General features: G+C 35.4%; 1 protein-coding gene across 3 annotated transcripts in view; it reads right to left on the bottom strand.

Annotated features, from left to right (window-relative positions):
• Window positions 1–24836, bottom strand: part of LOC113239343 (stAR-related lipid transfer protein 13) — a 217324-nt gene that overhangs the window by 54294 nt on the left and 138194 nt on the right. For 2 of the 3 annotated variants that reach the window (XM_026476291.1, XM_026476292.1), the window contains exon 2: window positions 8637–8708. In XM_026476291.1, coding sequence (XP_026332076.1) covers window positions 8637–8708 — 72 coding nt within the window. Of the gene's footprint in view, window positions 1–8636; window positions 8709–13442; window positions 13480–24836 lie in introns of those variants that run through there. The other variant, XM_026476293.1, reaches the window with a different exon arrangement.

Here is a 24836-nt window from a genome sequence, read left to right as displayed (position 1 = left end):
AAGCTCAATTTACAACCAGGCGTTTTTTCTCACAATCCGCCCCCACAGCATTATTAGACTGTATAAGTATAAAAACGAAATCTATTTGAAAATTTACGTTTTAAACACAATTTGGTGTCAATACGATATATTGGTATCAAAAATCGGCATATGTGCACTCACAAAACAGACAGCGCAAAAGCTGCACGTCACTCAGAGATCTATGGAACGATCATATTTTTTATTATAATTGACGGGCAGATGACTTCACTCCATCTGATGTTAAATGAAAAGTGCAATTCAAACGTGAAAGAACCTAGTGATAATAGTAACCTAGCTTGCCCTATTACCTCCACCCTACATGCATACAAGGTGAATTTTCACGCCTCAATTGAAGGGCCCCATGTCATAAGAGAGACGGAATACATGCGATGGAAGGGAGTTTCATCAGACCTATTAGTTTGCGATGAAGCATGGCAAATTGTAAAGTGTGACTACGAAGGCCAGCCGCTCATGATTCCGAGCAGAAAGATGAGAGTGGGATAAAGTTTTATTTCTCCAGAGAGCTCGCCATGGTTCTCGTACATTCGATAAAAGGTACTAAGGTATTTCTCGTCCGCAATTTCCGTTACCATCAGGTGAGATTGTTAACAAACTTAAAAAATTAAAAACTCGCAACCATTCCAATGAACTTTAGTTTGACCCTTATACGCTGTAACTAGATGGTTGCGGGCATCGAGGCGAGCGGAGCAAGGTCAGTGACAACACATGTGCTCTTGAATTTAATAAACACAGCAACGTAATTAAGAAACATTTGAATTTTAAATAAAGAAGGAGGTTTTCAACTCACTTCGTCTATGCATTTTATTCTTTATGTTTTAGCGTTAAGTTGATATTAAATAGGAGCCTATTTGAATGATTATTTTCATACCGATATCAAATGTTTTTAAAAGGTTGTAATATTTCTTTTGTCAGTGTATGTTCTGCACAATGTATATATTGTGTATAGACGTTCACTTTCCTCAATCATTCAAATATTGGAATCGGAAATTTGTTCAATATTTGAAAATCGAATCAGAACCGTCGCTTTAACTGCAAACAATGAGGGAATTTGTAAAAAGGACGACAAACTTCAATAAAAAATCTTATGCCAATTGGGAAAAGGTGTGTTTTATGTTATCATATTCTCATAACATTATTTATAAAAATATAGGTGTATTAAAACCGACGCGCATATTTCATGACACCTACAAACAACGTCGCGAAATCCTACAGGATCAAGCTGAACATTTAAAATTTCAATTGAACCCTTTGCCGTTTACCATAAGGATGGTCCAGAAGTCCCAAGTGTCGAGCTTGATTTTATTCACCTTGAACAGTCATCCTAGCATCCAGCACCTTACCTTTCAAAACCGGAACACAATAATGTTGACATTATCGCTTGGCGGCAGAAATAGGTAAGGTTACTTACATGGACGAATTCTTTCACAAGGATATATACTGCTACTAAGTAGGAAGTAAAGACATTTTTGACTGTAAAAGCAGCTACCTAAACAATTAAATTAACACAACGTGTACAAACCAGGCGGTGTCTAAATAGTAGAATAATTATTTAAGTTATGATTATGGTATATAAGTCTAAAGCTTGTAGGACTCACCTTACATACTAGTTGGTGTCTTGCGGTTACAGCATTTTGTTGTACTGAGCTTGTAAAGACGGAATTTGTTAGAACGAATAGAGATATACAGAGCGCCGCACTTGCATAAACAAATTGTCCTGTTAAGATCTCGATAAGGAACTGTCCTGGCCAACGCACAAATATGCACTGAACACTCAACTAACTTACCTGCCTTAATCAGATCTCAAAAAAAAAATATTTTGACAGACACCTTTTATTCGCTTGTCAAAAATGCCGACCCCCTGCCCTTATGGTTTAACAAAATTATCACCAACATTCGATTAACATTTGCAACTACCTTACTGCTTCGATATTACAGTCCATTATGGAGTACCTTACGATTTGTTCAATGAAAACAATGGTTGGTCTTTTCACATTGGGGCAGTAATTTTAAGTGCAACTAAGAACTTTATGTATATAGTGGTGAGAACTGGAGTAGCGTGTAGAGTTCTTAAGTGCTTTGTTAAGCATTTTGTCATTTTGAAGAAATATTTACCTGTAGTCGAGATAAGACTAATCGGTTATGTTTTGTTTGGTTTTGAAGTGACGTAAACTATCGCTTACAGTCACGTAGACCGTTTTGTCTGGACTGATGGTGGGCGGACACTTTCATTTAATTTGTTATTGGAACCTTGTGGTTTTTTTACAACTGCTATTAGTACATTTAAATAAAGTTAAATTTATGTTGATGCTCCCTTAAATTGGCTTTAGTAGCTCTATTAGCGTCGTGTTACTGTTTGCTTTTCCATTTTATAAATAAGTAATCATGTGCACTGAATTGTTTTTGTCATTTTAATCTTTATTTTTTGCGTGGGGGAAATCCTCCTAGGATACCTCTCCGCCGCGGGGGCAGCGGGAGGTTATGGCCGGACTTCTACCAGCTAAAACCCCACAGTGGCCTTCTCGGGTGCTGTAGTGGGAAGGATCCGGGACTTTGCGCACCGGAATCCCCCCAGCAGCTAGGAAGAACTACGTCCTCCCCCTCTTCTCCTCACGACGAAGCGTTTTAATCTATCGTAGCATACACATTTCAAGTCAAATCAAATGTTTCAAATTGTTTCAAATCTTCAATGTCGATAAGGCATAACGTAACATCATTGTCCTTCGAAGAGGTCTGTAGGTAGGTCTACAGTGGTGTCAATAAGCACGTCATATTATAAACAATGCCATGACGTGTGTTATCTTATCGCGGAGATTACGCTGAATATAGGGGACCTTGCTTTCAAGCATAAAAAGCCTGTATATTGAAAAAAACCTATGTAGGTTTTTTTATAAGAAAAAAATAAAGAAACAGTTAGAGCTCCTTGTGAAAGAGTTCGTCCAGAGAAGTACTGCCTATTTAAGCCACCAAGCAGGAACGTGCGCATTACTGCATTACGGTTTCGAAGTGTAAGGGTGCTGGTGAGATTACAGGCATATAGGACTTGTCAACTTATGTCTCAGGATGATGGGCAGTGGCAGTAGCTCTTTGCGATTAAAAACTCTGAGTGGCACTGCAACTGTTATGGATAGGCGTGTCGTTTACCTCAAGACGTGCGACTTGTTCGTTCCGTCACTTGATATTATAAAAATATATATATAGGGCAACTGTTTCATTTGCCACGATATGAATTCTTTGTTTTACGTTGTTGTAATTTTATGGTGCTAAAATAAGAACTATAATTGACGAAGGTTATAAAAATTTGAAAATTCTAAAATGATAGAATGAAGACTTTAGATTATCAGCTTATCATTCATCTATGGAATTTAGTCAGTGATAATTAAAAACCAATGAGTACATCCTCTTTTAGCTGTATAATACTAATTCCTCGAGAGGTAAAACAATCATTAAGATTAAAAATTCGTTAGGAAAAAAATATAATTTTTACCTTATAATTATCATGGATGATTTTATACTTTTAAGTTCAGCTTTCCATGAAAAGCTATCAAGTATGGACTGGGCTTCCTAAAACAATTTTTTCTTTTTTTACTTCGTTACGATTTTTATATTTTAAACATGTGTGTTTGTCGCGGTGTCAGTGTTTGTGTCAGTAAATCTGTAGCTTTGTGGCTCATCAACCGTGATTCTTATTTAAATGGGATATTTTTCGTTTGTGAGTTTTACTTTAGTGAGATGATTTATAGCTAGGTCTCGTTGTTGCAAGCTAAGTACTATAAGCGCCAGAAGATAAAAGAGATTAATATGCAATCTCTACACAACCTACAGGCACATAACGAATTTTGATAGAACGAGGAATCTTAAAGGCATAGAACTTAGAGCTAGTTTACATTCGAGTTATATTTCCTTCAATTTTGACGATCGTGGTGGACCAACGGATTTACGGTGGGCGCTGGGCCTCACCCAGTTCCGGGTTCAATTCCAGGTAGGACCAATTTGAGAAATGAAACTTTCTAAATTCGTTCTGGGATGGGTGTATTAGAACGTGCTCCAGTAGGAATTCCGTTGTTCTGTTACGTATAGTACAGGGAATTAGTTTGAGACTAGGCAATTGATGCGGTTGTCTGGCATATTATTATTATTATTTAATACTTTATACTTAAATATTTGCGATTTAAAGCTCTGAGTGGCACTGCAACTGTTATGGACAGGCATGTAGCTTAACCATTAGGCGCTTAACTGACCACTAATTACTTGGTACTTGGTACTTGGTGCAACGGGCTGATTGACCACTAATTATTACACATATTCTGTATTTAAAATTATATTGCCAATAATGTAAGGCAATGTTGCGTGACATGGTAAAAGCATTGTTAGTAGTACTTTTAATAAATATGTGTCATTTCTACTGTACATTTTACAACAATTACAATAACGTTATATAATGACTGGCAGGTTCTCTGGAACAAAATTCCTAAAACTAAATATGGATTTTAAAATTCGAGTTTTTATTGGCTAAAATAAACATTACAGTATAATTCGTCGATTTTGCGCGGATGTTTTTTATGTACGGTGAAATTAGGGCTTTCGAGATAGGCTGCTATTCAAGCCATCAGTGCTTTGTAACTAACCCAAACCAAAACTAGCTTTGGAATCTCTTGACCCAAAAGGCTCATGCATCATCCCTCATACATCTATACATTTAACGTCCATATTCGACCGCATAATAGAATGTTTTCCTCATAAATAAGAAAGAGTGACTGCGCACGTCTGATCCTTTAGCCCTATTAAAGGATAATTTACTTTACATTGTCATCGACGGAGGAAGTATTGGAGTGGCTATGCCATGATATTAAATAACAAGTATGAGTTGTACAATCGTCTTGTTCCCGAATCATGCCTTTTATAATAAGATTCAGGTTGATATTCAAAATGTACCTAGTTATTAAAACTGTAGTAAAACAAAAACATTAAACTGAAATACAGCTTCAAAAATTCATGGCAGTGACCCGCTTAGCTCTTGCAGATTATGTTGATCTATTATATTTGAAATAAATATTGAAAATGATTAATTTGTGCAAATTATTATTTATAAAGAGCGGTTGCCTAGCTTTTGTTTCTTATTCTTCTCAGGGGAATCTGCCTTACGAATGAGTAGTCAAGTTGAATAATATGACGATTTCAAATGTACTATACTTACATGAAATAGAGATTATTTGTGTTTAAATTTGAACGATATCACCACTTTATCAAGATCTAAAAGCAATATATTTCATTTTGTTAATATCCATTCTCAGTTTCCTTTAGCAGCATGTAAGAAATTCCCAGTGCACATTGAATTTGCCGTAGGCGATCGTATTAACTTCAATCCAGTGAAGTTACTCAGAAACCTCTTCAATGTGGGACGTAAGGTCATACTATTATTAAAACAGAGAATTCCCAGCGCATAAGTTCTATATTGCAATACTGACGTCGTATTGTACGTTTTCATGAATACACTGTATCCGCTATGAAGTCTATTCAAAGTCCAGATTGAGAAGAATAAGTTTTAATTGGGACTAAGGCTAGATGAATAGTATTCCGCCGCATGGTATTGAAGACACTAATGAAAAAGATGCTATTGTTAAAGGAAGCTAGCAGACTCTAGCAAAAATACAAACTATTTTAAAAAATGTGATAAAAATAGGACTCTAAACATGAATAGAGATAAAATGTGTTTGGTCGTGTCGTTTTTATGATTTCATCACCCAATTGTTATTATTTTAGGTTATTTAAGTTCCTTAAAACCAAGATTTTGGAGCACAGGAAGGTCTATTCTAGTCTGTCTTTAATAAACTTTAAGAATAGCGGTCAATTGAGAGGGATTTGGCTCCATCTACGCAGCTGAGCATTGTTATTCATTTCAATAATACAGAGTGATCAATGTATGATAACAATGCTTAAAATAATTATCAATTGTTATTTTTATTTTTAAATTTGTTATTTTCATTAAGGAATGCTCTAAGCTGTACATTTTTATTTATACAACTTAATGTACGAAGTGCACGCTGCGTCTAAAGATCTACACGCGTGTGTTTAAGGAACACTCTGTAAGTAGAGCGAAACGCACGTTATGATTAATGTATTCGTTGGGACAGGTCAGGATTGCATTATTCTGGACCGAGTCCTGGCTATGACGCAGTTCTTGGAAGCACTCGTACGAGAAATATTATTAAGTACGGATAGCTGTAGACGTTCTTGCAGGAAGAATTCCGTCTAAAGTTCGAATTTCCATTTTAGATAAAATACAAGAACAAATGCTAGGAGTAATTGTTTTAAATGAATTTGAGTATTTATTTTAAACGTTCCTATTGTGTTTACAAGTCAAAGAATGCAATGGTACGTAAGTGAATCTGACCAATCGCACGAATTTGATTTATGAATTGGACACTTACGAGGCAAGACTCAAATATTTTAGGATAGGCCCTCTCCAGTCCAGATGTATAGTACTGAACTATTCCACATTGACGTTAGTAACAGAGATGTTAATTATGAAATGGACTCCAGTGAACCCTTATGCTACGTCTCATTTAAGATCGGCGGTACCCAAAAAACTTTTTCTCTTGTTTTCCGCATGTGTAGAGCCTATAATGTAATTGTAGTGCTTTGGACATAATATGAGAATATATAATATGAGAATATTATTCTCCCTTAGTCGCTCTACCTATTACCTATGTAAGAAGAAGTGGAATGATTTAGATATATAAAAATCTTATTGCTGATATGCATTTGTAATATTTGTATTACTATTTTAATACTTTATTCCCATTTTTATGATATATATGAGTATGAGAATATGATCTGAGATGTACTGCCACAGTGTCCATCATCCTGAGACAAGTTGACAAATCTCATGTGCTTGTATATCGTTACCCTTCAAAGTCGGAACGCAGTAATGGTCACTTTTCTGCTTGGCCGCAGAAAAAGATAAGGTAGCAGTTCTGCCCTGGACGAATTCTTTCATAAGGAGCTCTACTGCTACTAAAATAAATATAACAAGAATTTTCATTAATTGAACCCTATCAAAAATCGATCAAAAGTGATTTACAAACATTATCACGCCCATCGCCCACTGGGATAGGTATTGACTATAGACCGTATTGACCATAGTTTCCCAAAGTGGTCCTTACCGCCCCGCAGTGGGCGCTGAAGAGTCCTAGGCTCGGTAGGGCCTCGGAATCAAATTGGGGGGCGTTGATGCCGTCCGAGGAGAACTGCCGCATTCGAAAAAAAACCTAAATTATGTGAATAAAAACACTACATATGTATATCGAGTCTGGAAATGTAAAACGTCTAACATGCACTTGGGAAATATTACACAAGGGATTAAAGTATTTTTTTTTTAAATCATATTTTAAATTTTATTTTTTATAGGGAAACACTAGAAAGTTTCAGCTTTCCCATATAACAAATAAAATTGGAGTTACGATTTGTTTTTGTTATTAAAATTACTCTAAATCGCTCTCCTGTAATATTTTCCAAATGCACGTTAAACCTTTTACCTGTCCAGTGTTAATATAACTTTGTTTCTTTGTGATTTTTTGTATTAAGTTAATATAAAAAGTACGTCTTTTCAATTATTTTTTGTGGTGGTGGGCGTTGCATTTTTTTTATCTTGCCTTAAGCGGTGAGCAAATAAGTTTGGGAACCTATGTCATAAACTCTCCCTTTGCTCTTGAAAGACCTCTTGCGCTTTCTCTGTTTACTATGATTATCATTCTACGAGGTAAGGTTTCCGCCCTTCTAAAAATGATCAATATTTTTTGGATCAGAACCGCGTATGTTTGTTTTTTCAAATAAATCAATTTTTCCCGCCCTTTACAGCTCCCATGGTCACGATTGACTGACATGGTAGAGTCATGTCCATAGTTAAACATCAGGCTTGATCATGGGACCTGTCAATGGCCCTAAAAGGTATAAGTAAAGGTATAAGGTATTGTAGATGAATAGTACTTATGTAATGATTTGTACGTAGCGTCTTTGATTTGCTATTTATTACTGCTATTGTATTCCTATGAAGGTGGCATATTTTCTCGACAATAAGCCCTCTAATACATTAAGACTATTAAAAACTGGCCCGAAATGTTGGTTTCTTTAATACAACAAATATACGCGATTTTGGTCCGATTCCCAGTGTGTAACAACAGCTAAAACCTAAGAATACGATGTACCCTTACGATGCGATGTACGATGTACCATTATATTTACAAACACCAACGTTGTCCACCGATAGACCATCAGTTGACTACTAAGCAATTACACCTAAATAAATGTCCACGTGTACAGACTGTAATTGTATTTATAACCGACTTAAAAAAGGATCCGAGGTTCTCAATTTGATTGTATTGTGTATATGTTACGCGATGACTTACGATTCTTTTTTGTTGGAAAGGGGGCATCTCAGTAGCGGTCCTATATAAATTTGAAGAAAATTTTCCACCTCTTTATTGGAGTTCACCCATTTCCCATTAAACTTGGCAAATGGATGTAATTTCACAAACTTTCGAAGTTGATATTTTTTTTATAAAAAAGTTATAATTATGTAAATAAGACACACTCACCCTCGTACATCTGGGCGTATTGCGGGAAACCGGCAGCACGTAGCCATTTGCAAGCCTCTGCCGCTTCGATTTCTGCAACAAAAAAATTACAAAGTTCAAGTTGAGCTTACTTTATCAAAGCTTTTTCCAGCTCAGGGCTAAGTGACAAAAAACTAATTAAGGCTAAATTACACAAAGGATGTTAATCGCTTCATATTTTAACCTGTCATCAAAGAATAGCCGCCGCCGTTTTAAAATATTGAATTACCCTCGCAAAAGTGTACTGATTTTTTCCTTCTATGAATGAATGAAATCCGAATAATTTTTTTCAACTTCCTGCATATTTTGAAGAAAGGTCAAAGTCACAAGGCAGTAGATTAACGACAAAGAGGAAAATTTCTTTAAAAAGTTACGCAAGCTTAGAAGTTGGAAAAAATCTACGCCTGTCAAAACAAGAAAACGTAATCCCTTCAAATGTATACAAATAGCCAAAACAAAAGATTCTCTTTATTAAAATTCAATTGCGTAAGACACGGCAAAAACCGAAAAGGGCTAAATTACAATAGTCACAACAGAATGCCTTTCTCCTAATAAATATTAATACATTACGACCAAATAAGTAGATACAAGGGCCCTTAGAAAAATATAGTGGAAATGTTGCATAACGTATACGGTAAATGAGGGTTCACATTATGCTGGTGATACGTATTACGTTGCGGGCTAAGCACTGTGTGGGGCAAAGGGCCAATCAGTCCCATTGTAGGCCTGACGTCTACAAATGTCTAAATAATGGAGAGAAAACCAGCTAGAAACATATTAAGTTGTTGATGTGCGAAGATAATCTGAGAAAGTTCATTAGATGTAGTTAAATAATTTTCGTAACAATGCATGTTTCGAGATGGTAAATTTAAGCAACTGTTTGACATAACCTAAATAGAAGAAACATTTTTCGTGGTCAATTAGTAATAAGAAAACAAAATAATGCCGTGATTAACCAGTTCGGTTTTAAAGAAGTTCTATTATGTTTAATATATGGACAACATACTAGAAATTACCCTGTCACAGTCTGGTCAGAGACTTGTAAGCAATTATATGCCGCATCTACGAACACGATCTTAAATATGTATATGTCCAGTGTAAGTAGCAAAGTACGTAAAGGCAATTTTTCATTGGTTTTACCTTTATTTTAATATATTATTTGTATATGTTATCTGCCACTGGCAACATGCGGACAAGTGCATGGAGAGTTTAGCCCACGACATGTTTTGATAACGGTAAAACATTTTTGATGGGAATATGGGAGCCGAGCCTTTTAGTGGCTCGTTTATTTTGTCTTCTCATGTTTTATTGTGGTTACATACTTAATGCTTTATTTTTATTGTGCCAATGATTTACTTTCACATGCCTGCTGTGTATAAGATGAATGTGGTGTTGAAAACATATTATGAAAAAGAAACACGTTTTACCCATAACATTTTAGGAGTCTTGGCAATTATTGATAAAAAGCTCAATTCAAGCTGACAACACCAACATATTTCATATAATTACATTAATTAATTAAGATTAAAAACAAGTAGTTTGAAAGAGTTTGCAACGAAAAACCCAGGTTTAGAAAAAGATTCTAGTACATCGTATTTACAGACATTCAAACTAATATTATAAATACGAAAGTAACTCTGTCTACTATGGTTTTACGCCTAAACAGCGGAATCAATTTTGATGAATTTTGGTGTGACAGATTGGACCTAGGAAAAGGACGAAAACGACGTGCCAGGCGGTGGTAAGGGAAACGCCTATCCATAACAGTACCAGTGCCACTCAGGGTTTTAAATCGCAAAGATATTAGGGGCATTGCCCGTAATTTCACCAGTACCCACTGCGTTGTAGTTTTGAAGGGTAAGTAAGGGAGCGGGTGAATTTATAGGCTCACCCTTCTAAACGCAGTAATGCTCACATTACTGTTTGGCGGCAGAAAAAGGTCAGGAGGCAGTACTTCACTGGAGGGAACTCTTTCACAAAGAGCTCTATCTACTGTGCTATTAAGTTTATTTACATTGCATTATTACATTGCACATATTTCAAAAGAGTTGCCATAATTTAACTAAACAAATATTCCCTGTGTAAGGGAACACTGACCAAGTCCGAATAAATCTCTAGAAGGAGAGATACCCCACGGCATCCTCATTCCGTTGCCGGAGCACTCCTTCCTGGGCATGATGTATCTCGGCAAATTTGGAAGTCTCTAAATAGGTTATGGACCCAAGTGGGCCGAATCAAGGAGAGCATGCACAGGAGGGATTACAGCTCGGAGAGCTCACGTCTGTGTGGTATCTCTCCCCAGGCAGTGGCATATATTTTGTCGTGACCTGCGTGTGCCTGCTACTCCCTACACCTGGTGACAATTTTGATTTGTGTGTAAACGTCGGAGTCGACACGCTAAGAAGAAGATTGAATACATATTTTGAAATATTGGCTTGAGTATAAAAGTTTATCGTAAAATGTTTTCCATTGCCACTATTTACCTGATAACAATAATACTAAATATTGTATACACGTTTCACAGGAAACGTTCATTGCAATCGTAAATTACTTTGCACAAGTAACAGTCCATGTTGGCAAATGTTTAATTGGCAAAATATTATAACAGTTCAACAAAATGTTATTCGATTGTCTGCAGCTTTGGTTTTATCCAAATACTGTCGTACCAGAAAATTTATGGAATTGAGAGAAAACGATTTAAAATGTGAATAAAAGAATTGTTTTTATTTATTATTTATTATTAGTTATCCATTTACAAACGAGAGTATAAATTATTGGCTCCACTCAGTAATTTTTTGAACTATGAATTGGGTTTTTTTCAATTTTATCATTTTTGAGTTACGACAGTATTTGGTTACACGTGAGATATATTAATGCAGAATAATTTGCTTAATTCCGTAGTCGGTCAGTAAATATCCACCGTAAAACCATTGTAAAAATAAGCCGATGTCTATCGTCTACGTTAACTCAATTGGTCACTTTAGTAAGTACATATAAATATAAAACTTAATTATTAAAAGATGGATTCATTTTACTTATTTTTTATAAGTATATAAACAGAAACACAAATGTTACGTTTATAAATAATATTATTAGTGTATGCACTGTAAGGGACTCACCACATTTATTTACACGGAATCGTCTTGAGCCGGTCAGAAAAACCTTTAGGTCTATGCAATAAGGGCGAAAAAGACGTTGCACGTATTTCTTCCGCTCGGATCGACGAACGCACCACGGACTTATGTCCTTCATGATCTGGGGGTCGATTCAGAACCTTACGATAACTCAGTTGTCGACCGATTCGATTTGATATGGTACGATGTCTTTTCATTTTTATTCACAACACGCGAATCGAACGTGAAACTGTCGTACTCGACACCGAACCAAAATGACCTTACTCCTGTACGATTACTCGAACTTCTCGACCGGCGAAGGCTACAAACGCTATTCAGAACACAGTTATCGAATGAAAGTTTCCGAACGTCCTATTGTTTACAAAGCTAAAATTAATATGGCAATCTCTTATTATTTTAAATAAAGTCTGGATTTTGTTCAATTTTATTAATTTATTTCAATGCAACACTACTGCATTCCTATATTTTAGGCTTTTAAAGTCATTAAATCTACATTAAAGAAGTCGTTATAATCTGTTTCACTGCCTAACTCCGTAAACGTTGTTGGATAACGATATCGTATCCGAGACTGGATCGAACGTTTAACTGAATATCTCGAAAAGCGCCCTTCGATTTGAGAACGATATCCAATCGAACGATTCGATTAAAATATCGAAGAGTTCTGAATCGGAGTCCTGACCGGATTAAAGCGAATCCGTGGCGATAAGTATGGTGACTCCCTAAGACTCAAATAAATAAATGCACATTTTAATTAAAAGGCGTGCGTTGCAAATACCTGCGTGTGTATGATGCAGCGGTAGAGTATATATATTCGCTTAATTAAACGCGAAACGAAATAATATAAATTTCAACGACCTCATACGTCTATGTCAGAGAGATCAAGCAATGTTTGCAAAGCATTTCTTTTTATGATTGCATAGGCCGATGCGGGAACAAGATACGAGTGATAGCTGATGCCAGTATAAGACGGATTGGTGTTACGAACGCCCGTGATGAATATGCGTATAAGTAACTATAATACCATATTGAAAACGGTCGTAGGCTAGTGAAGAAGTGTTACTTCTTGATTGAGAGGGCGACGGCATGTATAAAAATAAATATAAATAATAAAAGTAAATTTCGTTATGAAACCAGCGCGTCAAAGAAAGTTCACAATCCTTGAAAAAGTGTGAAGTCCCTAGACCGCATTGGCGGGATCCATAACGGGTCAAAAAGTGTTAGGGAGTATTCTATTTTAATTGTTTTGTATTTATTTACTTATTGAATAAATCGCTGCTTGTCAAAAATAGGGGCCCAATCCAAAATCTTTCCTTTTTGGTATTTTTGCTTAACTTTGCTCAGAAAAGGATCATAGAGCCTTTCATTGGTTAAAATAATCAAATGATAACGTTGAGAAGGTCTACGATTTGTCAATATTGCGGCGCAGACACGTCTGTTAAACAGGTTTTTTAAATCTTCTTCTTGGTAAATTAAACGCTTTTGAGATAGGCCACTATTCTAGAAAGTCATCGAAATATGATTTATACCTTTTTTAGTTGCTAGACGTGTCAAGTCCGTGTCATAAACAAATACACTACATTTAGATACACAAAATTTTAGCATTTTTTAATATTTTTTTTAAAAAGCTCTTAATATGGGATAATTTAAAACATACCTGTTATTTGGTCAACAGTTAAATTGGGAACGCTCATGATGATGTGCAATTTCGAGCACAAAACGGTGTTTACTGCTCACGAATTTGTAAGACTACGCGCACGCGCATCCGAAATCACTGATTCATAAAGACTTTCATAAGAAATTCGATCACGAGCTTATTATCGACTATTCCAACGAATTAACAAGTTTCGAGCTAACCGTTTTCCAACTGTTACGTAACGGACCGGTGCCGGTGGAGCTACGGAAAAGGAACACGGTTATGACTGCGACTACTTGTTTGCGTGTTTTATTAAACTCCCACTTTATAAAGTTTTGTATACAATAAATTTATGTTACAAATCACTGCAATTATTGTATCTACTTTTACACCTACGTTAGTTAATGTTACACGAAAAAGCATAAAAAAAATATAATGTAATAATAAAAACACGGATGTAAGAAACGGGCGTGCACTTGAGTACTGGGCCTAGAATGAGATTATCAGTGTTTATCGCTTGTGGTCGTTACAAGTCCTTTAATCGTTCAAGTCGTCACCGATAATACGTGAGCGCTGTGACACATAAAAATGTGCAGCACCATTATTGGGATACGGTATTTAATTGATTTAGTTGGGAGATAGAGCAAATTTTTTTATAGTTTTTTTTATATAAAATATAGTAAGTACGTATTTGACCTATCTCACCTAATAGACAGTGACGGTGATGGCGACGGTGTGCTTACAGTTAAATAATACCTATTCACTCTCGTCTCGAAAAAGCCCTAGTTATAATTAATGTTCAGGGAACAAATCTGCAGGCACTCCACTCCACTCCATAACCGTTCGCCATATAAATGTGGAAGCGTAACGCTTTATTTACTTATGAAATGTGTCTAATTTTTTTAATATAACATCAAGTGACGGGAAGAACAAGTCATGCGCTTGATGGTAAGCTGCATGCTTGTCCGTGACAATTACAGTGCCACTCAGAGCTTTTAAAAGGTAAAGATCTGAGTTTGCACTGCCACTGCGCCCGTCACCCTAAGACGTAAGTTGACAAGTCCCATGTGCCTGTCATTTCACCAGCACCCTTACCCTTCAAAACTGGAACACAGTAACGCTGACATTACTGCTGGGCGGCAGAAATTAGTAAGGTGGCAGTACTACCCTGGATGAGCTCTTTCACAAGGACCTCTCCTGCTACTATTATAATGTTTCCAAGACCATATTAATGTCCCTATTATTATTAATAAAAATAAAGGACAAATTTGTTTTATGACCTGTCAAATTAGTACAATAATTCGACACCATTGCCAGTGAAACCATTAACGTGTTCATAGGAATCTTGGTGATTGCCTCACTAACGAACTCTCTTTCTAAACTTTCAGACCGTAATAAAGTGGCATGTGTCTGAATTTCAACGTAGCTTGGAAGTTATTTTTTTAAACGTCTATACGCCTCATAGTATTAAAAATTTTTAATCTTCACCAGATCGTTAGCATCTCTAGTAGGGGGACACTCACATTGCGTATTTAACTGATTATAGAGTTTTGTGTGCGGAATCTGCGGAACATTTGTACCGCGAAACAGTATTCCTGTATTCCGAATGCGGTGTCGTGCAAAGCAAGCACAAAAACATAGTCACAGAAGTTTCAGGATCTTAATTCTGACGTAATTTTATCTATAGGCTTTGTTCACCACTTTCCACCAAGATACGGCACATGCAGACCTTTGACGGTTTATAGGTCAATAAAAAGTGTAAACCCGATCACGTATTATTTTACCGTATCCATTAATGTTTTCGTTTAGCGGATGCCGCCTTCTAAAGAATGGGTTTAAAAATTAACTCAAATATTTAGAAACGGCGTTATCGCGACTTGTCATTCAACTTAGTTACACCTGTACACATAACCATATGTATTTTTTTAATACGTGTATCCTAATACAAATAACTATAGTTGTCTTGGCAAGAGATACAGTACTCAGTGTCATGTGCATCTACGTATATGGGTTACGTCTTGTCTCAACGTTTTGTTTACATCCGACGAATTATTCAGTGAATCGTGCTATTTCGCGTAATTGTATTACTTATCTATTTCAGCTATTTTGATTGTTAAAATCCTGTGGCCATTTCGTGTACTTTGCTTTGCATTAATACTACAATGAAATCTAGACTCCGATTCAAAATATATTTATTCTATTAAGCAAATAACACCAGAAATCGTCAAATTGTTTAAACAGAATTTACTCGCCTGTACGCTTTGTCTGTATCAAAAATAGTTTTCTTGGTTGCAATGTAATACTTAAGGCGAGGTATTTCAAAACGTGCCTACATTCATCCTACACTCTAAGAGATGAAGTGTGGGGGACCGCCCCTGACGTCTCTGAAAAGTAATGTGAATGAAACAAGAACAGAAGGAGAATATTTGATATTTCGACGTCGACGAGTGCCCAATGGCGACTGACGGGATAGCGAGCAGCGCGGCGCCCTCGGGCGCGTCATTAAACCGATGGGCAATGTTCAAATTTTGGGACAAATGTGAATTTAGTAGGTTCTCTGTAGTGTTCAAAGAGAAATATAATAATGATGTGCAAAGATCGACATTTTATTCTTAAATAATTCGTTTTTATTTTAGCCAGTTTTCAGGATTTTATATGATCGAGTGAAGCACATTCAACAAACAAATTAGCACATTCTTTAGACACTATCCTTAGGTGTATCCTATATTTTTTGTGAGACCTAATTTATTATAGCTAGTAAATACCTAAACCATTTGTAGCTAAACAGTTTTTCCCGCTTCTCCTCCAGTGTCTCGCCTTAAACACTCTCTATGAAACGACTTTAATAAAAACAAGCAAATTATTACCAACAACGGCCATGAATTTGCCTAAGCAATAACCGTACGAATTTACCTAGCCACTGCGATAGGAAAACAGTAAAAACAGATTGTTATCGTTTGTTACTTAGCTATGAGTCACAACATGAGTGGTGCCTCGGTATTTGAATTTTCATAAGTGGTGTATTCTTATAAAGATTATATATACCTATGCAAAGTCGATGAGTATAATGATGAGGCTTATGGCACTGGCGATTTGCGAGCGATTTAAAGGCGATGCTACAGTGCGAGCACGCAGCGACAGCGGCGTCGGCGCGTTGTCGGTTTCATATCGTTCGCAAATCGCGAGTGTGATAAGGCTCTTAGTTGCTATTAGTCACAGTTCTCCAAAACGCACGTTGTCATTTTTATGAATTGGAATTTTGTCATTCATGAATGGAATTGAATAGCCTTGTTAGGAATGATAAGAACGATATTGGTTTTTAAAATTTGTTTTTGTACAATATTGATGTCTGATTTATGCGATTGTGTAATCCTATCATTGATTTTAAATATTTTTTATATATATTATCACAAACGTGTAGACAAGTTCTGTCCGCGCGTTCCGGTTTTACTGACCCATTTATATTCACTAGTATTTACATTTCATATTACTGTCCTCCTTGTTGTAAACAACGCATTTGCATTTTGGTAATTTTCGAGATCTTGGCACTTACATTTTTTTTCTTTGAAAAATGTCAATTATGTGGATTTTGCTTAACAATAAAACTAAAACTAAATAAGCTATAAAAAACGCTTATAGGAGGTTGTAGGTCTCGTTTCACTGACTCCTCATATGTTAATAACTTAATTTTGCGTAAAAATGTCGATTACGTTAATGCTTTAAAGATTTCTTAATCTTCTAATCAATCCAACAATTCTTCGGAGTTAAATTCGCATTGAATTCATATTCAATTATTTTTTATGAAATTACTCCACTAGTTTGTTATAATTATTAATACAAAGATCGAACACTCAGAAAAAATTCCTTCGATCCTTCCGGATTCGAACCGTTCCAGACTCTACGCCAACTACGCCACTCACGGAAGGGCCGACCACAAACCAGAATTTATCCATCTGCTTGTTTCATTGAATGACCGATGAAGTAAGCCTAAATAAAATATACCTATAGAGAGCTCCATTATCTAGAAATGCTGCGAGAAAAGCAGCGATGTACATAGATAATAATAAACACACCCCCAGATACAGATACACATTTCGGATCATAAATATAGTTGAAACCAGCCAAAAGGCTAAGAATGATTTATTAAATAAAACAAAGTAAACCAAATTAAAGTGGCATATGGCAGTGGGCTGGCCATATATGTCGAAGAACCGATAACCGATGGGAGAAGCGAGTTCTTGAGTGGAGACCACGGCTCGGCAAACGTAGTGTAGGATGCCCTCTGGCTAGATGGACTGACGATTTGCGAAGGGCTGAACATCGAAATCAGAATCAATGTAGAAAAGGTAATTTCCCAGTTAGGATCTCCTGTTTAGAGCAGAAGTCGTCGGTGGCCCAACGGATTTCATCAAACAATGATTATATACGTTATTTTGATATTTTTATGCCGCTTAATGATGCGTGTAGCACAGGATTGGAAGAGTTTGCGTACTCAGGGGGAGGCTAATGTCCAGCGGTGCATACATTTATATTGCATAGCTTATGCTAATAATGATGATCATGATGCCGCTTAATTAAAGTACCAAAATGCAATAATGCCTAAATTACAAAGAAAGCCTTCATGGGATTTGCGTCATTTTGTTATTACGAAGCGCAAGTAGTTAAAAACAGTCTCTTGCCGTCAAAATCTAAAAGCAATATTCCACATTGGGGTATATACAGAAAAATGAGCAGCTTTCTCACATTCAATGAAAAACATCGTGTGTTACACGAGCTCGGGTTCAATTGTCAATCCCTTTGTAATAATTTCTAAACTTTTCGTACCTTTAAAGCAATGCACTGTTTGAAGTATAGGTAACTTAAAATCAGTAATAATATGCACTTCCAATTTTGAATAACGTGTAAAGTTTATCTCATATTTAAGTTAATGTGGTTGACTATCTATAATTATCTTTAACTATTGTGATATTCCTATGTATATAGTTATTATCTATATAGATATATGTATATTAGGTTTGATGGTAATATATATATATATATATATGATTATATATTTATTACATTTATGTTATTAATTTAATACTTTGTTTAATTTGCCGTATTCGTGAATTCCGTTTTCCTCAAAGGTTGACTTGGAGACAGCACTTTTAGCATTAAGTCCGACTTTTGTACCATTAAATGTCGTGGTCAATAAAGGTTAATAAATAAACATTATATATCTCTTAGTGAGTTTTGGAGCGCACTTATAGAAGATATCCGTTGAAGAAAGAACGTCATAAATCATAAAATAATTTGTATCTTAACTTTAAAAATGAACAACAAGTAAAGGTTTATCAGTTTAAGAAAACAATTGCAGATAAACGAAACATAAATTATAAACAAATTATAACGAGTCTATTCATAAACTGCCTTGATTTATCAAGCGTAATAATTTGTATTAAGTTCGAAATAGTGATAACCCACGGTTTAATGATGTAATTCCCTTGTGTGGCAAAGCTGTCATTTATTTCACCTACAAGTTTAGTTAGTCACTTTATAGTCAAGTGGGAAGAATAAATCATATCCTATTAGTAATATTGGCAATTTAATTGGTATTTTGCAACTTGAATGACAATAAGTTTTGCTGCAACAGTCGCGTAATAGTGTTCGATTTTATATCTATGTATACCTAAACTCTCATTAAATGTGAGCCATTGGCTCATGTGTGACGTCATCAAACAAACGAAACACTGAAGCAAAATAGTGTTAGACTTTAATATTATACTCGTATGTAGATGAAAGAAGGTACGCAACAAATGTTGATCTTTTTTTGTATAAATTCCTAGTTTATCTCAAGTGCAGACCATAAAACATAAGGGCACGACATTTTTACGATAGTGCGTGACTAACCACGTCCTATCCGAGATCCTTGATATCGCTGATGATCTCGCTGCGTTTCCGCATCAGACCGCGTCCATGGAAAAAAATGAGACTCGGTGCGATTACCAAAATATCAGGAAAAACGAGATTTCCAACCTATTTCAAAAGTAAATTTCTACATTTATAGCTTATGCGTTAGACCAGTGCGTTAGACAGTTAAAATAAAAGATGTCAGTCAAGTTCTTTATTAACTCACATTAAAAAATAAAAAGTAATTTAAGGATTTTTTTAATTTAATATTATGCTCGAAAGTAACAAAAGGCGTTTAATGTAATTTCAGATAAAGAGGACCTGATTTTATTACTATCCTTCTTCAATCTCCACAGATTATACTGAGCTCCACCATACAGTGTTGTTATATCCATGTAACTAGAATAAAAAATTACTGTCGTTTTCACAGAACAATAAATACAGTAGAAGTGGTTAATTAGAGTATGACGCGTGCCGACATTAGGTCTCGAAGGACCTACTTGAGCTTTGTCCGCCATTTTCGCTTTGTATGGTATGGTTGTGTCATTTTTTCGCGCAAATTCTCTAAAATCACAGAAAAATGCCTTATTGTGCTGTTTTGGAGTGGAGAGGCAGGGGTAAAACTAACCTGAAATTACCGACACCATTTTGTTAAAAATTGTCTTTGTTTCTCGCTGTACTCGCGTCAAAGCAAAACTGGACAAAAAGAGAATTGTTGTCACTTTTAGAACTTTTTATCACGTTCGATCAATACGACACGTGGAACTACAAATGAAACTCAAGTGAAACCATATCTGACAAGGGCGTCATTTTAAATGCAAATTTAGTAGAATGTGACCACTTTTGCATTGAGCTTTTAAAAACAAAACGCTTATCTAAAGCATCATAAACTCGATTTTAAATTGCTAAAGAAAGTGACAGCGCGAGTGGTCGGGCAGGTTTATAGTCAATTCACGCCAACTGAAGGTCGACCTCTGCTTATGGTGGACTTTTATGAGAATACTGCATTCATGTGCAAGAGTATTTTTTAGTAATGTGCTTAGTACTTGCGCTAGGTATGTACCGGTCGGCTGCAGTTTATGTTTCAACATTGTTGGACTAGGTATCGATACTTTTATTACTTAAGAGTACAATGAAAATTATCCTAACAATTATATACTGAGCACTTTATTTACGCTTCGCTTTTGGTTGTAACTTTTAATAAACTAAAAGGTCTTCCTTTCTTAAAAAGTTGCAATGTCATTAGTAAATTGATGACAAAAGAGGCGAAATTTGGATATTTGAGAAAGTTATTTAGCAAATTATGCAATGGAAGACATGTTTCGTTCCATACAAACGAAATTAAAGAATAAATTTATATAGAATACAAGTGGATCCGTGGCGGTCACCATGCCGGACTACCACGCTAAAGTCCCAGGTTGGATCCCGGGCCGGGAGAAATATTTGTATGTATTATGGCCAACATTTATTTCTCTCGTGAGTATGGGTGTAATTTGTGGTTGTCATGTGTGTCTCTATGGCTCCCGCCTCACAAGTTTTCCTAGTGCGGGGTATGTTGAGTGTGTACGTTATTATAAAAAAAACTCAGATAAGCTGGTGGGAATTGTGTTATACGTTCGCCAGTGCTGCCAAACATTAATGTATCACGTGGCTTTGATCTCTAGAGACACCTCTACCGTAAAGGCAGCGAGCGTACTTCATTTCTGTAGGATCATTTTGATAAGAGAGAAGAAAACTGGTAACTTAAACAGGCCTTACCACCCATCAAGTTCGGATCCAATAAATAAATATAGCCTTTTACCTTTTACGAAAGAAGTAAAGTTGACAGGGGAGCATTATGGATACCGGCATATGGAATAAAACATTATTCATAGGTAGTATAAAGTTTATCTAACAAAACTCGAGGCAGAAAATGGAGACAGCTTTTTCGTTATTTTTTTATCATCTCACATCCCAGTATCATATTATTTCATATATGACATACATATACATATTTAAACGACACGGCAGTTTCCGTGCAATATTTTTGTACGAATGAATTTTTTAACGTTACGTTTTGCAATATAGATCCTAATGTAAATATAAAACAAATTATGCAAAACTAATATTGACCAATTAGTAACATGATTTTGGAACGAAATTTGAAAAATAAAATATACGACAATGAATAATTTCACCGGATTGACTAGAACACTAGTAGAAAGGCTGGACAAATTAATGGAAACACTCTTGTTTGGAAACAAGACATTGACAGACCGCATTAGATACTTAAGTTAAGACTTCCTACCTTTCAGTTCGTTCCCGAAGCCTCTTACGTACTTGTTAATTCCCGCATTAAGAGGACTTCGGAGAACTTGAAAACAATTGGGACAGCCATAAACTATAGATGTTGAAACTCCAATACATCTGTTTGAAGCAAATTAGCATCTGCCCACGTGCACATCCTACAACGCTTGAGATTGCAATAAGTATTCATTCTACGAAGTTTGGATAGAGAACGAATATTTTTACCGATGAACCCTAAAGGTGTATAATATTTTACAAGAGTATTCACTTTTACCACCTGCAGCTTAAACGTTTTAGCCGATATTAGGAAATGAGGTGTTCCTGTATCCGTGTTATACTGGGAGTGTTATAGAATAACATGGTGTCATGAACTTTGAATTACGCATGTCGTACATATACTAATATAGTCATAATATTATTTTCAGTCGATTAGGTCACGAACCGTGAGATCTGCAAAACGCCCGAAGCGTTTGTTTTGTTCGAAGTACAAATGTACGCGATTACAGAAATAATAGTTTCATTTTCAATTAGTAGCAACCGTCAAAACCTAAGAGCTCGTTTGGCTTAATCATCGAGTATATAACCAGAGACGAAATAAGGGCCATACATTCCTGGTAACACATTAGCGATGCAGCTCTAATAAATATCAATTCCCGTTTGCACTGAAATATAGACAGGCCAACTACTGACCTGTTTGTACGTCTCCGTATATTCCAAAAAATATTCTGAATTTATTGTAATAAAGATAATATCTCTAACAATTCCGTGCTGTTCTATTCGGTGGTGTGGAAAAACAGCAAAACATCTGATTACAAAACAAACGGCATCACATTTCATCGGTAATTAAATATGAAATATGTAATTTTGCAATTTTCGTCCATTATAGCAAAGCTTAAGTTAACTGGTCGATTTGAAGTGAAACAGTTGACGACACCCATCAATTGTTTCGAACTCGGGCTACCCAATCGGAGCGCAGTTGTAACAGTAATGATATGGCAGAATAGTTTTCAAACAAATTAAATGACATTTCGTCTTTATTTCTTGGTTATATACTCGATGGGCTTAACAAAATTTCAAAATTCTTGTCGAAATTTGTAGTTTACGTTATTTACACAGAGTTCAAATTTGTGGCTTAGAATTGTAAAGTAAATGCGTAGTGGAACGATGTGGACCTCCTTCGTTGACGTCCCAACTTTTTATCACCCTCTTTTTTGTCAAAGTCAAACTCAAATAATTAAATTACTCCATACAATTTTTCTTAGAGTATCATTGACTTATTGTAAGTATTGACGATGGGTAGAGGATGAGTAGAGGATGGAAAAATTTTTACACTGAAAATGTCATTTTTAAGCTACTGATCGTTGACTGTGCCGACTTAACTGAGCAGAAGAAGCAAGGGTTATTCGCTCTGGGCCTTTTGGAGGGAAAAGTGTCGTTTTTATTTTGACTTTCAATTATTCTGTGAAATCTAGTTTAAATGGAATAGGATAGTGCTATTGTGCCTTAATCGAAGATTAAAACGCGAAATTATATGAATCTCGAACTAAAATACCCGTTCTAAGGAATCCCGAGTCAATCCAACCACGCCGCCTCAAATTGCCTATCCTCTTTGTGGCGGCCATATTTACAGAATCATAATTAAACGAAGACATGGCTCAAAGGACTTGTATCCAAGCCAAAATTATTAATAATAAAGAACAAGCAAGAATCTCTAGGGATTGCTCTTTTCAAATAAACTTAAATGCTACTGAATATACTTAGAATCATATTTGAGTGGAATCTAGACTCATGTTGTCTTTCCATACATCTTAGTCTACAATTTTGTAATATGACTTTTCTATTAAAATACATTTAATGTAAATTTTAAACTTAGGAAATGGTAATCTTAATATGTGCTCGTCGTGAATCTTATTGGAAAAACGTATTATACAAGTTTGGTTTTTGGCCATTTATTTTAAACATTTTGAATCGTTCTCGAATTGTCATTCTTTTTCACTATTCTTACGTTTGTTTTATCCGTCATCACTCCCTTTAAAAATTCTTGAAACGAAGACATACCCATAAATCTCAAATGACCTTCATTTCCTTATTGTAAAACTTCACGTCAATTACTATCAAAATTATGTAGTTATATAGGTCCTTTTGGGGTAGTATTATTTAATGTGTTATTTAGTTTTATAATGAGTGTTTTTTATTAATTGTACCTTTATATCATTTTGTTATTTGTTATAGACTTGCTTTTCCTCTTTTTAGAATAAATGTTGTGGACTAAGGCTAGGTACAGTAGTAATCCAGGGTACATTATCTGGCACGGTACAGTCAAGGGTGCGTCAAAATGCTCTGCATAATTATGACGTTGTTTTGATAGTAATAGATTTCTTTTTTTTGACAAAGCAATAAAACAATTACTTTACTTACCAAATGTATCGTGCGTAAGCACGTTAAAATACGATTTACGAGAGTTAGTCAATTTCGATAAAGAGCAAAAACAAATAATGTTACGTTTAGTTATATTTGGATATTAACGCAATCACACTTACGAAATACTCACGACTTCACACACCGAGGCAAATCTCATACAACTGTTTACACAGCACATTCTTTACTTGTGATGTGATTTCTATTGATTTATCAAGTACCTACGTGGTATACAATTTACAATATAGTGTGTTTGGAGTAATATTCAAGAATTTCAAGTTTAATTAGCACTTGCTCACCCGACTGTGTTCAAGCACAGATTTAGTATACTTGTTATAATTTATAAATTAAAAAAAAATTTTTGGAACTATTATTCTAATAAAGTCTTATTATTCTCAATTTCGACTTCCAGTGGGTTAGGTAGAGTGGGGTCTTTAATAATGTTTTACTTTTTTTTAACAATTCTAGAACATCCGTATGCATTTACTAAATAGAGTTACAGTGCTTATGTTAAAAAAACATAATGTAACCGTAAAATTAAAGAAATCTTGCTTTAAATAAAAGAAAGTTTATATGAGATTTAGGTAGTATTGCATCTGGTTATTTTTAAACAAAAAGGATAACAGACATTTTTAAACACTGTCATTTTAAAAGCCTTGATTTTCACCTAAATATAAAAGCAACAAGTGGTTTCGAGAAAGAAAACCACTTGTCGGGTGCCTTCTTTCGTTTACCCGAGTAAATCAAAGGGGACTCGAGTTTTTGTTTTTTTTATTTGTTTAACAAGAGTCAAAGGCTTTGTAATTTACCATGCAAACTTCA

This window comes from Hyposmocoma kahamanoa, unplaced genomic scaffold (assembly GCF_003589595.1).
Source record: "Hyposmocoma kahamanoa isolate Upper Pololo Valley unplaced genomic scaffold, ASM358959v1 99879, whole genome shotgun sequence".
Classification (NCBI taxonomy): domain Eukaryota; kingdom Metazoa; phylum Arthropoda; class Insecta; order Lepidoptera; family Cosmopterigidae; genus Hyposmocoma; species Hyposmocoma kahamanoa.
Note: the sequence above shows the minus strand (reverse complement) of the source record. Positions and strands in the feature narration are given on the sequence as shown.